Raw genomic sequence first — 15,385 nt, 5'->3', positions numbered from 1 at the left:
GACAAACAAAGCTGCTATGAACATAGTTGAGCACATGTCCTTGTGGCACCATTGAGCATTTTTTGGATATATACCCAAAAGTGGTATTATGGGATCTTAAGGAAGGTTGGAGAAAAGATTGTTTTTAAAAAAGTAAATAAAATTAAAAAAAAAAAAACCCTAAGGGTGCCACTCGAATGGGATAGGGATTAAAAAAAAAAGTTAATAACTGCTGGGGACATGGCTATCTGCTGGGACTGGCTTGGAGATTTTCTTTCTGTCTAGCATACCACAAAAGCTACCAGCCTGAGAAAAGGCTATCATATGTCTCTAGATTCTTATATGAGGTTGATGGGTAAAAATTATTACAAAAGGTAACTGTTTATCAATGACCAAATGAGAAAGCAATGATTGTAAAATATAGCTGTTCTGTCACGGTTCATCAGTGATGACTAAACTATCACCCCAGATGTGCAAGAGAAAAAGTTAAACACATGTCCAGAAACAAAAATGATATGATCTGCATTTTGCAACATTAATCTATCCCTGCTTACTGAATCCTGTATACATTAAAACAAAACAAACAAACAAAACCATTCTGCTAGTCAGTTAGGCTGCAAGATTCTCGCCACCATGGCCTGGCTCGCTCCTTTCCTCGCCTACTCTTTCCCTCCTCTCTGGAACATGTCCGGGCCCACCCTCAGCACACAGGAAAGAAGGGTGCTTTTGCTCTTTTGCCTGCTTACCCTTGCCTTCCTAACAAGGTCATTTCTTTTTTTTTCTTTTTTTTTTTTTCGAGACAGGGTTTCTCTGTAGCTTTGGAGCCTGTCCTGGAACTCGCTCTTGTAGAGTACGAACTCTACAAGATCCGCCTCGAACTCACAGAGATCAGCCTGCCTCTGCCACCCCAGTGCTGGGATTAAAGGCGTGCGCCGCCACCACCCGGCCAAGGTCATTTCTTCACTGGCTTTAAGGTCTACTTCTCTGGTATTTCAGCAAACACTGAAGACCAGCTGAGACATCCAGCCTCACGGACAGAGCATCTACCGGATTCCTAGCCAGCCACTGTTGGATCATCTGACCACAGCCTGTATGTCATCCTTAAAGCCCCTTTCTATATAGAGAGATTTATTCTATAAGCTCTAATACTCTTAGTAAGTTCTGGAAGCCTTACTAATACAGTTGGGCAGCTACAGAAGCACCTCCTGATTTACTGAAGACAACATACTTGTAATGTTCAATTTCTGAAATGGCTCCTGTACCATGCGGTTGAGCTGTGCGGCCTGCATTATTCCGTGCCACAGGAAAGAGGTTTCAGCTGCAAGAAAAACGTAAGCCCTTAGGGTTTTAAGCCACAGTTGAGATTCCCACTCATTCTAAATTACTCAGCTAAGACTGCCCATTCCAACTCATAAATGTGCCTTCAAAGTTATGCAAACTTGGCACATCTTTAATCCCATCAGTTGGGAGGCAGAAGCAGGCGGATCTCTGTGAGTTCGAGGCCAGCCTGGTCTACATAGCAAACTCTAGACTAGCCAGAGATAGAGAGGGAGACTCTGTCTCAAAAAAGAAAAACAATTAAGCGTATCTAAGTCAACGTGCAGAAAATAGGTGATAGTGGACCGTTCAGACAGATGTGACAACTGCGTGGCACCCCGTCCCCACACGGCTGGGAGGACAAACAGCATGCAGGAGCACAGACTGTGAGAGTGGAGTTTGTGGTGGACTGCTGAGAAAGGGTGTTACAGACATGGCAGGGACATGACACTCATGAGCTTACAGCAGCTCCAGATGCCTGCGCACAAGATAAAAGATCTGACATGGATGGGAGGGGTTCACGACGGCTGCTGTGGAAGGGACGAATTCATTTTCTTCAGGGTGAGGCCCCTGGTAGGTTGCTCACGCTTCAGTGGATGGCCCCACACAAATGCACATGTGAGCAGCATTAATGGGACTCTGTGGGTTATTAAAAAAGTCTTTTTAAAGGACATGAAGTTGTGAGAGGATATTGTGGTGGTGATCTAGGAGATTTGGAAATGGGGCTGGCGGTATATAGAATCCAAACGTATTATTCACACGAATGAAACTCACAACAAAACTACTTTAAGAACACCAATGCATGCAGAGTCACTTGACCTCCACTTTAGAACCAGCGGGCATACACAGCAGCAGCAATGTGTACAGAAAACACAGTGTGGGGCCCTCTGTTCAGGTCTTCACACAAGGTGAGGCCACTCCGAAACGAGCTGTCTGTCTGTGAATGAAGCACCCGTCACTCCCCTTGTCCTTTAAGCTAACAAGTGCCGAGAGAGCAGCTGGACGTCCCTTTAACTCTGGGACAGTGACTGACATAAACACGTAGGGACACGGGTTTTCTCCAGACAATACGATAACCAGCAAGGGTTCTGCTGAGAAATGAGCAGACTGGTGTCCGAGAAGCAGCCAGCAGCTGGAGCCACACCAGTGTGTGGATTTCCAAAGTTCCCCTCATAGATTCAACAGGGCCCTTAATGACATGTTACCTAAGAGGCTTGTCTTTCTCAGAATATCCTTGTTTCTCAGATGCTTCATTTTTAAGCCTTTTATGAAAATAGACAACATTAAAGTAAAATATTTTAATTCTTAATGTTTTTTTAAATATCACATCTATAAGTAGGCATAATCATATTTTATTGTAAAGTTGTTCAAAGATGAAGGCCAGGGCTCTCAAGTTACCAGAGCCACTAAAAACCACTAAGGTAACAAACATTTTTAAAAATAGCTGGATACCAAAATAGCTCTTAATTGTTGAAAACTGCAATGAAGGCTGAAAAGTATAGGATGGCCTTTGAACTGATTTCAGAGTGCACTAACAAATGCATAAAGACAAAGGAACGACGAGGGAGAGATGTGTTATGTCTGAGGCTAAATCCTGTTATAAGCAAGCATTCACAGGACCAACAAAAACCCCACCACCAAAAGAGCCTCCTCCCCCTCTGGAGTAGGCAGCTGAAGAATGCACCCTGCATGAATGCAGCCTCAGGCAGGGTGTGCACAATACAGTCTGAAGAGACTCAGAGCATCTGCAGACATGCAATAGCATGGTCTTGAATCAAGTTGAGCAGGGGTCTCGCTGGGAAAGGAATCATTTGAAGCCAAAGGGCATTTTGCTGCAGTTCATATATATAGCTACAAGTTTCTCCTCCATGCCAAACATCTACCAAGGTGAGAGGGTAGAGGACCTGTCGGACCATCTCACTTGGGGCTTATGTAGTCTCAGTTCTGCAAAAGCCACAGACTTTATTCCAGTAAAGAGAAAGCCCATGGTGAAAAGAATGTCTTAAACCCAGGATACTAAATTGAAGTTTTCTTCTTTTTTGTATAACAACCCACTGGCAACAAATTACATCCATGTCAAACTTGTTAGTGTTTTCTGATATTTCCAAGAAAGTCCAGCATTTTTGACAGAATGTCCCAGTGACTTTCCTGAAATATGTCTTTTCAAATACTGTATTACTTCTAAAACTGGGAAGAGCAGTATGCCGATCTGGGTGCCTTGGCCATGGAGAGAAGCAAGCACCCCTGTGAGCCTGCAGCCCTGTGAGCCTACAGTCCTGTGAGCCTCTATAGCCCTGTAAGCCTGCAACCCTGTGAACTGCGCTCCTGCCTGGGTTTCACACACTTGGTGATATCTTGTTCTGACTGCAAGGCTTCCCTGAAGAAAGTCGGGTTTTTCAGCCTTCATGATCTCAGGTAGACTCCTCTCTGTCCTTCAGTGCTCTGTCAGGGGGCTCTGGGCTGGCGGCTCACCCCTGGGTGACTCTGTCTTGCTCTCGATGAGCGAGATCTGCAGCACGGGCAGGAGAAGCTGGAAGGCATCTTGAATGTAGGAGGCACTGTTTGAGGCCTGGAGGATTGAAAAGTCATCAACAAGAAAAGGTTACAACACCTGAAAGAGAAAGCACTGAAAGACAACAAAGGACAGACCTGTGTCTGCAGTCCAGCAGAAGCCACAGCTTGTGAAGTAAAGAAAGGAAAGGCTTGACTACCGCACTCAAGTTTGATACAGGACAAGACAGACCTGGGAGATAATACAGCAGCACCAAAAAGAGTGCCAGCACCCCAACTTGCCCAGTAGACATGGCCCACTAGATGGCTGCTCACACTTGACATTCGAGGATTGTCTAGCCCAGGGCTGAATGGGTTTCTGTTCCCGCACTGGAGTCAAATACTGACATGCTCTCAGGAGGCTCTGAACCATCACTGCTCCTCCCATGGATTCAGTGCCACGACAAAGCACCACACTCAGATAAGAACAGTTACAGACAGGTCTGCCTGGTCAGTGGACATGAGACGAGAAGCCTTAGAGAAGTCAGGCCCAAGTGAGCAGATCTGATGTGTATCTGACAAGGTCTCCCCTTCCAGAATAACAACAGTTCATCACACTAAAGCAAAAACGTACATTTTTGCTGGAGAGATGGCTCAGTGGTTAAGAGCACTGGCTGCTCTTCCATAGGACCTAGGTGCAATTCCCAGCACATGGCAGCTCACAACTGTCTGTAACTCCAGTTCCAAGGGATTCAATACCCTCACACAGACTTACACACAGGCAAAACACCAATAAAATAAAAATAAATAGATATTTTTTAAAAAATGTACATTTTCAAGGACAAGAGCACTTCAAATTTGTATGTACAAATATCCTGTTCAAACTGGCAACAGGGAGTGCACACCAAGACAGCCTACCTTTTGTGCACTTATCAATGGCTGGCACCCCTATCAGAACTTCAGTGGGACACTTGATAACACAGCTTCCAGCCAAAAGAGACCTCAGAAATCATCTAGTTACAGCTCCTTGCACTGAAAACAAGATTCCAACATAAGGCTACAGAGCACTTGAGGGAAGTCCAGGGAGGCCCCTTGCTGCTAAGTGCTTCCAGCTCTGCCAACTAATGAACTACAGACTCACTTTTAAAATAACTGACCACAAGAGTTCTGAGCTACTCAGAGCTGTGTAGCTGGAGAGTTAAGTGCATTTCCTTAACAGTAACTTAAAATAACTTTAAACTAAACAGTCTGGCTGGTTCTTAGTGCACAGAGAACAACTTTCATGAGTCCACTCTCTCCTTCCACCATGGAGATCCTGGAGCTCACACTAATGTCGTCCAGCTCGGTAACAAGCACCCGGGCCTACTGAGCCATCTCACTGACCCTCAATTGATACTTAAACACTAGCCAATTATCAACACATTCCTCTCACGAGCTTTTTGTGTGTTCTAGACAGGCCATCACAGTCTCGGTTGTCAGAATCTGAAAGCATGGACTCCAGAAACCACCCCACCCTGGTGGCAAATGATCAACTATGGCATGCTCTCACACCTCCTCTGGAGACATTTTTGTTATGTGCATTGGTATATTACTTGCATGGATGTATGTGAGAAGGCGTCATATCCATGGACCTGGAGTTACAGACAGCTGTGAGCTGCCAAGTAGGTGCCGGGAATTCAACCCCAGGGCCCCAAGTGTTCTTAACCACTGAGCCATCTCTCCAGCCCCCTCTTCTGGAGACTTAAACCCTATGGTCCTAATGCTCATGGACTGACAAGGACATGTAAGCTCAGTGCTACTCTGTCAAACAGAGGACTTTTTCCTTGGAAATGGTCACATGCCTTGTTTTCTAACACCTGTGCACGAGACCCAGCCCTTCAGGAAGAGCTTGTCTGGGGAGTGTCAGCCCTTCGTGTTTAGCAGCTGGTCTCTAGGAGGTGTTTCTTTACTGAGATTGTGCATTCAGCTGTCAAGGGGCAGGGACTGGGGAATGACAGCTGGTGGCTTCTTCCATCCAAGTTTACCCTGCAGCTTTGTTACACCTTATAAATACTGAGTAGGGAATGAATATAACGAACATCAAATAAACAGCAATAGTCATATTTGTATCAGCAGGGCTAAAATGCAATCTGGTTTTTAAAAAGAAGAAACTAAGGATGTAATAAATTAATGCATAATGCCTTAGAGATGCAAAAAACATTACTACTAACCTCTAGAAACACTGCAGTGAGTACTGGATTCAGAACATCCGCCCTTTCTCTGACCTGGAACGAAGGAGAGAGTTTTGTCACAGTGCACCTGAAGAAAACAACAGGCAGAACAGAGTCCCACCTTGAAGCATACATAGGTAAACAAAGGCACAAAACATCTCAACCAAGGAAGGGCAAAGTATCATTTCTGGAAAGAAACTTTTTAAGTGCTGTAAACTTCCTTTCTGTGTCTTTCTATGCTACCAAACTGAGAATGCACTGCCTTGTAGTTTGGGGGAGGGTGCTGATGCTGATGTTTCTTGGTGTGTGTGTGCGCGCGCGCCTGTGTGCATATTCTCAAGTACACATGAGTGTGGAGGGCAGAGAACAGTTCAGAAGTCAGTTCCCTCCTTCCGCCATGGCTTCAGGACACTGAACTCGAGTCATCAGGTTTGCTCAGCAGTGTCTTTACCCTGAGTCATCTCACCACCCCTGTAGTCATTTACCAACGTTTTAAACATCCTCATTCTGTATGGTATAGACACAAAATGGAGTTCTGTTCAGGAAAAAGAGAAATGAAGGAATGCCACTAGCAGGAGAGATGATAGTCTCCGTACCACCCTCATATGGGGTAGAAGAGATGGACTCTAGAGTGACATATCTCTGGGCATGTGGAGAACAGGATGGGAGGTACAGCAGTATAAGCCGGACTATCCAAGAGACAGCACTAGGAGGGACAAGAGAGAAAAATGGGGGTGAATATGTACACATGATGGCTAGTGTTGACAGACCCCAGAATCAGCTGGGAGACGGGCCTCTGAGCACACCTCTAAGGGGTTATCTTGACTGGGTTAAGTGACTGCTGGTAGGACCACCCCCTAAGCAGGGGCTCCTGCACTGCTTAAGGAGTGAACACCAGCACACATGCATCCGCTGCTCTCTTCTCCTGATTGCAGACGATGTGACCAGCTGCCTCAAGCTCCTGCTGCCTGACCTCCCGACCATGGTGGACTTCATCCTGAAACTTTCCCCCTTAGAATGTATTAGTCACAATGTTCTATCATAGCAGCAGGAAAAGAAAACAAGACAGTACACTCAAAGAAATTAAAACAATGAAATACACATGCAGATAAACCATAAGGAGAAAAGTAATCTTCATTTTAGAAGGGCAGTTAGAAATCTGACTTCAGAACACCTCAACTGTTGTGAAGAGAGGCACTTGCGAGTCTCCTTTCATACAAACACAGCATGAATTTCAACTGAACACGTCAGCACTCTGTAGTTGACTAGCCATCTTAAAACCCACAAAACGGCTCCATTCAGGAAATCCAGGAGCTTGTTTAAAGAAATTACTAGGAGGGAAGAGAAGCTGCGGCCTAGGATTACTCCAAAGAGAAAGTCCAAACTCCAGCTCTAGAATTTCATCAGGCCACGGTTTTGCTAAATTTAGGACCCCACAGCAACTCTTCCACAACACTGATGTGCACACTGTGAAGTCGTTTTCATCTGCTCCGTGTCCTTGGTTTATCTCACTGTGATCATTGGTTTCCTGGTCACCTTCCACATCACTCAACCGACCTTCAGTAACTATAGACTGTAACAATGGAACAGGCAGAGCAGGAAACAGCCAGAGCAGGAAACTGGCTGAAAACACTTTCAGCCAAACAAGGAAACAGAATGTGAACAGCAAGGCTACAAACTCTTAAAGCCCACTTCCAGTGACATAAGTTCTCCAGCAAGGCTCAACATCCTATAAATTCCATGACCTTCCCAAACAGCACCAGGGACCAAACAGTCAAACACCTGAATCTATGGCAGTCATTCCTCATGTAAACCACCATGGTATAATATATGGTACTCAAATAAAGACATAAGAAATAAAGCGTGTGTCTAGGGTGTCATGACCTCTGGCAAGGGGACAGAGACTTCAGTGGGGAAGGGGTGACCTCTACAGTGGTGCATGAGACCGAAGAATGCAAACCCATGAAGCTGTACCCTGCCCCTCCCACCAACACACAAATTAACTCAATATTCATCACAGACATAAGAGCGCAACACTCATCAAAGAAAACTCAAAGTTGGGCTGGAGAGATGGCTCAGAGGTTAAGGGCACTGGCAGTTCTTCCAGAGGTCCTGAGTTCAACTCCCAGTGACCACATGGTGGCTCCCAACCATCTGTAGTGAGATCAGATACCCTCTTCTGGTGTGCAGGTGCATGAGGATAGAGCACTCGTATACATAAAATAAATAAATAAGTCTTTTAAAAAAAAAAGAAAAGAAAAGAAAACTCAAAAGTTGATCTGGGTTAGCTAACAACTTCTCAGGTAAAACACCAAAATTGTATGTGATGATGAAAACTACTGAGAGTAGAATTTTGATGAAATTTTTAAACTGTGCACAGGATACCATCAAGAAAATAAAACAGGAACACCAATATGGTGGCGTACATCTGTAATTCCAACAGTTAGGAAGCAAAGGCAGGAGGACAGCAAGTTCAAGGCCAGCCTGGACTACACAAACCCTGTCTCAAAAACCCAAAAGATGGACCTACAACTCAGTGGAGTATTTGCTGTGCACATATAAGTCCCTGGATTTGATTGCCAGCACTGCAAAAGCAGACAAGTAAAAAATATAAACAACCCATGTACGGAGGGAGAGTCTGTGCCTAGCACATACCTGACAAGAAGCTGATCCCATAAGACACAAGAAGCTCCTAAATGTCCTAAAATCCAGTAATAAAAAACAAACAACCCAATTAAAGGCACTGCATCAGACAAGTGGCCATGAAGTGTATGGAAAGGCACTCAGAATCATCAGACAGTAGAGGAATACAAATCTAGTCAGCAGAGAGGCACCACTTCACACTCACCAACACATCGAAAACCACAAAGGAACCACCGCTAACACTGGTGAAGATGCAGGGAAACCGGCATTTCATGCACCGCTAGTAAGAGCGCAAAACTATGGAGTCATTTTGGAAGTAATCTGACATTTACCGTCTCACCTAGAAAGCCCAGCAAGTCTGCATCTCGTACTCTACCCAAGAGAAGTGAAACCATGAACACAACAGCTCACACCATGCTCGTGACAGCACCATTCACAACAATCATAAACAGAAACAGTCCAAAGGTCTATCAACTGAAAAAGATAAAACATGGTATACTCAGCCATAAAATAAAGTGTTGATAAAAAACAGGAAGTACCAGCACATGCTAAAACAGGACTAAGTTCAAAACTACCATGCTAATCTAACAAAACATACACCTGTGATCCCACTGAAATAAAATTTAGAATAGGAAAGCTTTGTGGAGACAGAAAATGCACCATCATTGCCTAGGATTAGGGGAATATGGAGAAGGAATAGAGAATCGCTACTGTGTGGAAAACTTAGGGGGCAGTGATGAAATATCCTAAAATCCAATTCTAGTAACAACTGTACATCTCTGTAAATAGACGCACTAACAACCATCAACTTGTACCCTGAAACATGTGAATTTTACGGTGTGTAAATTGTATCAAGTATTCAGCCATTAGCCCCACAAGGCAGGAACTCTTACCCCAGCAGTGGTGAGGCAGGTGGTAAACTCTTTAGACAGGGAGCCCAGATCTTTACACAGCACGACTGTCACCCTGCAGAGAAGAACACGTCAGAGGAGTCCTTTTTTCTCTTTCTACTCCTTTAATAACCTAAACAGGCCACTCCTAATAACAGTGGAGAAAGAAGCCTTTAAAGGTGCAGACACACCTTTCTCTCCTAGTGTTTCAGTATGGAGTACACATTCTAAGACACACTTAAGAGACAGAGTGACCCTGCCACTTGTTCTGTACTCCATCTTGGGTTCCAGGGGCCACTATCAGTACTTGGGAGGGGTAAGTGCTGAAAAGTGCCCATTTCTTCCTGCTACAAACAGACCCTTACCTGCTGCCTTTTCCTACAAGGGATGCTTCTTGGGTGGATGAGCTCTCTAACTCTGCACTGGACACCATGCTGTTCTTCCTCATCATGACTTGTCAACCAATCATCCTCTCCCAGGCTCCGGTCCCTGAAGGGCAGCCCTCCATTTCCTGGCGCCCTTCCTTCTTGCCCAAGTCTCTCCAGCCTGAGCAGTGAAAACGCTTCCTGCCCTTGCTCATCTCTAACCTGCAATTGTTTTCTCAGCTCTTCTGTACCTCGTGATAAATTCCCAGGGCTCAAACACTGGCATACTCTCCATATCATGTGTTGACTCCTTTACTCTCTCAACACTACTATGAGCCAGACAGGCACTGATATTATTGGCTGGGTTTTTTGTTTTTTTGTTTTGTTCTGTTTTGGAGAAAGGGTCTCTCTATGTAACTCTGAATATCCAGGAACTATGGAGACCAGGCTGGTCTCAAACTCAGAGAACCATTTGCCTCTGCCCCCAAAATGCTGGGAAAACAATGAAACTAAAGGAAGTTAAACAACCTGACTACTGTCACTCAGCTAATAACTAAGTCAAAAGATCAGTTAGTTAGAAGACATCCTAGTCTGCTTAGAACCCTCGCATTTTTGGTCGTCTATCAGTTTTATCCTAACTGACCATTCATAGGTGCCCCTTTTTGACTCCCAAAGGCATGTTTCAGTAAGTAAACACAATCATTTCTTCCTAAAGAAGGTCATACTGACTAGGAGAGCTTTCCCTAAGAAGCCTGCTCACTTCCCCATGAGAAACCTAGGAGAATGGCAGCAGTGCCGCTAACCTTAGCATCAAACACCAACCTAATTCCCACCAGAAGAAAAGAAATATAGTTCAGCATGCACTCACTCAAAAAATACCTGTGGAAAAGCATTTGTGGGCGGCAACAGTGAGCAGAGCTCTAGCTCTCACAGGCTTTGACCTAATGGCCAATCAAGGGCAAGATTACACACACACACACACACACACACACGTATGCACACATACATAAAACTGTCTATTTCGATTTAGAACTACTAGGCTTAGGTTTACCCTTCCTACTGAATTGTTCACATTTTACTACTTTGAAATGTTTGTTCAAAATCAGCAAAAAAATTTTAAAAAAGAAAATTTATGCTGGGCTTGGGCAGCCTCCCTTAACTGCCTGGGGTCCGTAGCTCCTCTGTTAGTAAAGCTGTGCTAATCAGTCACCTTTTGTGCTGCTGTAAAAGTCAGAACTAATACACATTCATCCCTTAGCATGGTGCCTGGCATACAGCGAACAGTGGTAACTAATAACTGTAATTAAGAGCTGAAGTACTTAGGACTACTTTCTGTAGTTACTTGTTCCAAGTACCCCTCCTACTGAGACTAACAATCTGCAAAGAAATAGTTTTCAGAGAACAAATCCTTTAATGAAATGGGCAGGTTTATATGTAGATTTTCTTCCTGCTCACTAACAATACCCTAAACACATACCCATGTGCAATGGGAACAGAACCTTGTTAAAAAGCAATTTTCTAAAACCTGGAAGGAATCGGGCAGTGGTAGCACATGCCTTTAATCCCAGCACTCAGGAGGCAGAGGTGGGCGGATCTCTGTGAGTTCGAGGCCAGCCTGGTCTACAGAGCTAGTTCCAGGACAGGTTCCAAAGCTAAGAGAAACCCTGTCTCAAAAAAACCACAAATAAATAAATAAACAAACAAACCGGGAAAGAGCAAGAAAACCCTCTCAGCAGTTTCCCTTTGAGAGGTGCAGGCTGCATCATACTTACTGAGAAAGTGTCTGGCTCCTCTCTAAGGCTGTCACTTCCTGCTTCTGGCCATGCAGGACTAGTGCTGCTGTTTTGTGGAACAGTTCAATTGAGCAGGCAGTCAATTCTGCTAAGCTCCGGATTGCAAATGCATGGATATCCTAAAAATCAAAGCAAACAAAGAAACAGAATATTATTGTTGGTGTTTATTGCTGCAAGTGGAAATGACGGTCCCTTGTTTCCCACACTGAAGAATGCAGTGCCCCCATGCAGGAAAGATGAAGGCCACTGTTTACTAGACCCGCTCTTCTTCCACAGTGCGGCTTACAACTACAGAAGACTGGCTGTGACCATGTAACTAACTCTGGCCAAAGGACTGAGGTAAGTGTCTGACAACTTACTCTGAGGTAACATCCAACTTCCCTCCTTCCTTCCACCCTTCACTATTTTTCTTCATTCCTCGCCTACAGTCTGAAACTATTTTATGATGCCACCCTGAATCATAACATTGAAATTACTGATACAAGCCTAACAAAATAAAAGGACCCTCATCTCAACTGCAATCTCTATTTTATTGGGGGGGGGGGGGTAATCCACCTGTGTGTGTGCATGTGGAATCCAGAGGCCCATGTCCAATGCTTTCCTATATCACTATCCACTTTTGTTTTTTTGCTTTTTTTTTTTGGAGTCAGGGCTTCTCTATTTAACAGCCCTAGCTGCCCTGGAACTAGCTCTGTAGAACATAGCCTGGCTTCACTTTATTTTTTGTGATAGGGTCTCTCTGTACTTGGAGTTTATGGATAGAGGTGGACTGGCTGGCCAGTGAGACCTGGGAGAATCCTTTTGCCTTCACACTCACACACCCTCCCATGCTGGGGTTACAACTGTGTAATACTACACCCAGCCTTTTATGTGGATGCTGGGAACCCAAGTTTAGGTCCTAATGCATGGGCAGCAAGCACTTTACCACTAAGCCATCTGCGCTCCCTCAATTTTATCTTTTTTTTTTTTTTAAGAGCACTATTTATAGTTGCTTTGGTTACCTCTATTGAATTCTTTTTGGCTTCCTCAACATTTTCTGTCTCCAGCTGTTTTTCTCCTCCTTCTTTCTCTGCTGCTGGTTTAGCCAGAGATGTTCTAATCCATTCGTAGGCTGTATTTCTTGCCTAAATAAAGGAAGATAATCCAACAATTCAATGTAGTTCTTACCAGGAATAAATCAGCACTCTGGAGGACAAGCCTTTCTCATCAGAAAAGACCATGTGACTTTTAAGTCCTTGTCTTACTAGATACAAAGTCGTACACTGAACCTTGTCCAGTGGCTCCTTGTGAACCCCACTGGCTCTGTGGCTTATGTTAGGTAGAGTGTGGGCATCTGGAGCACAGATGAGACATGCTCCTGAACCTGGAAGCCAGGTCAAGCTGCGGAGCACTCCCCAGCCCAGAGTCCTCCACATCCCTCACTCAATCCTGCCCACACCAAAGACTTCTGTTCACCATCCACAACCTGAACCATCCTTAAAATTCATAAAAATGGGCCCTACAATCACTCTCATTTGTACCTGCATGTTTAAAGCACAGCCAGCATCAGACATGCCCACAGACACATGTACTAATCCACTGACTTACAGTGTGAAGACTGCCACTCCACACAAACTCCACAATTCTCCTTCCTCCTAGCAATGAGCCTTTCTCAAGTTTCCCTGGTTTGTTTTGTTGGTTGGTTTTAACATGGTCTTACGGTTGTTCACATACCTCACAGTCACTGTTTCTCCGTCTACAGCTCAGTGTAATGCTGACCTTGCTGGCCTGCCTACACTCTCTACAGATCTCACCCAGCTCACCCTACTACTGTTTCTGCCTAGATCATTATTTCCAATCTTAACTTCTTTCTCTGAAAAATTAAAGCCATGACGTCCCTCAGTAATGGATTGTAACAGAAGAGTTATAAGAAGAAACAAGCCCTTTCTTTCCTAAGTTACTTTTGGTCATGGTGTTTATCGCAGTGACAGAAAGGCAACTGCTCTTGAGTGAAGGCATCCACTTAATTAATTTTATACAAACATAAGAACACATTGAAAGTTGAGCCAGACAAGAAGACTACAAATGACCTTGGTCATTCCAACTAAATCACAGATGTGCCACTGCACGTAGGCCTTTAAGGGCCCTGGGTGGTGCCGCACCCAAGGCTACAAGAACGAGCTGAAAAGAACCTGGTATCCATTTGTTTCAGGGTCCTTTCTTCCCTCTTCATAGAGGACTGCTCCCAAAGAACCTGCCAGAACAATCCAATCTAGTTCTAAATAAACCTTCCCTTCCCATTACTTAAATATTAACTTCTCTGTTTCTGAAAAAAAAAATATGGGGAGAGGGCACACACTAGGGAGATGATTAGGTTGGCAAAAGCCAGGCACAGTGATCCATGCCTGTAATCCCAGCGTTAAGGGGCCAGAGACTAGAGTATCACTGGTGCCTTCTATCCAGCTAGACTAGGAAAATCAGTAAGCCTCAGTGAAAGACCTTATCTCAAAAAGAAAAATGGAGAAATGACTGAGGAAGACATCTGACAGCGACCTCTAACCTCCATATGCACAAACACATGACCACAAGGGTATGCACACATATTTAAAAAAAAAAAACAGATGAATTATATCAAAGCACAGAAGCAGGAATAGTCAGTGTGTTAGGTAAACAGATATATATATCAAGACGAGAGTATAGAATACAGACAAGTTGGGACTGGAGATGGATCAGTGGTTAAGAACACCGTTTGCTCTTCCAGGGTACCCAGGTTCAATTCCCAGCACCCACACAGCAGCTCAAAACTGTAAGTAACTCCAGGATCCAACACCCTGATACAGAAATACAAATAAGCAAAAGACCAATAAAATAAAAATAAAAATAGAAGAATTTTTTCTAGACAAGCTAGAAAAGAATTGTTTTATCATTTTCACAGTAAGAACCAGTGTGCAGGAATCAAGAACGTAGCAGTTGGGAATAGGACTCAGTTGATAGGAGTAGTTAGCATGCAGAGGTCCTAGGTTCAATCCCTAGCACGGCATAAACCAGGCATAGTAACATATGCCCCTATCCCTAGCACTGGGGAGGTGAAGGCAGGAGGATCAGGAGTTCAAGGTCTTCCTCAGCTACAGGGTGAGTTCAAGGTCAGCCTGAGCTACAGTCTCAAAAGAATCATAACAGAAGCTAAATTGAGGAAGAATCCCCAGCACCATACATACATATCTATGTGTGTATATATATGAAGAAAATATGTGGAGTCGGAATAAGAGAGCAGTGGTATGGTGTTTACCTATCTCTTCACAGTAGCTTACCCACAGCAAAGGGAAATAAATCGTAATTATAGAGACTTGCACAACACATCACCAATAAGGAACAGATAAACATCCCACACCTGCAGATGTGACAAGTCATCACACAAGGTTCTGGCCTAGGAATGTAGAGACTAACAAAAGAGAGAAAACAGCAGGCAAACGTTCAAGGCAGGTAGCAAACAGGAATGTTCTACTTTTAGAAGGGGGAAGTTGTGTTTTTCAAAAAGATATACATGATGAAAGACAAGGGCTGAGGAACTACTACATATTAAAGGAGTCTAAACACAGGACAACTAAAACCAGTTCAGTCTCAGGTTGGCTGGCGGTGAGAAGAAAACACCTGCTGGGAAGAACACCATTAAGTCATTAAGACAGTGTTGTGGTTTGAACCCGAATGACCCCTAAAGT

General features: G+C 44.2%; 1 protein-coding gene across 5 annotated transcripts in view; it reads right to left on the bottom strand.

The window, feature by feature from the left end:
* Positions 1–2,579: 2,579 nt before the first annotated feature.
* Fam114a2 (family with sequence similarity 114 member A2) overlaps positions 2,580–15,385 on the bottom strand; it is a 33,273-nt gene continuing 20,467 nt past the window's right edge. For all 5 annotated transcript variants that reach the window (XM_005350032.2, XM_005350034.2, XM_005350033.2 and 2 more), the window contains 5 exons: positions 12,689–12,811; positions 11,667–11,806; positions 9,533–9,605; positions 5,997–6,050; positions 2,580–3,865 (listed from right to left, as the gene is read on the bottom strand). In XM_005350032.2, coding sequence (XP_005350089.1) covers positions 3,731–3,865; positions 5,997–6,050; positions 9,533–9,605; positions 11,667–11,806; positions 12,689–12,811 — 525 coding nt within the window. In that variant the 3' untranslated portion in view covers positions 2,580–3,730. The remainder of the gene's footprint in view (positions 3,866–5,996; positions 6,051–9,532; positions 9,606–11,666; positions 11,807–12,688; positions 12,812–15,385) is intronic.

The sequence above is a fragment of the Microtus ochrogaster genome, chromosome 7 (genome assembly GCF_000317375.1).
Source record: "Microtus ochrogaster isolate Prairie Vole_2 chromosome 7, MicOch1.0, whole genome shotgun sequence".
Taxonomy (NCBI): domain Eukaryota; kingdom Metazoa; phylum Chordata; class Mammalia; order Rodentia; family Cricetidae; genus Microtus; species Microtus ochrogaster.
This window is presented reverse-complemented; position numbering and strand designations above follow the sequence as displayed.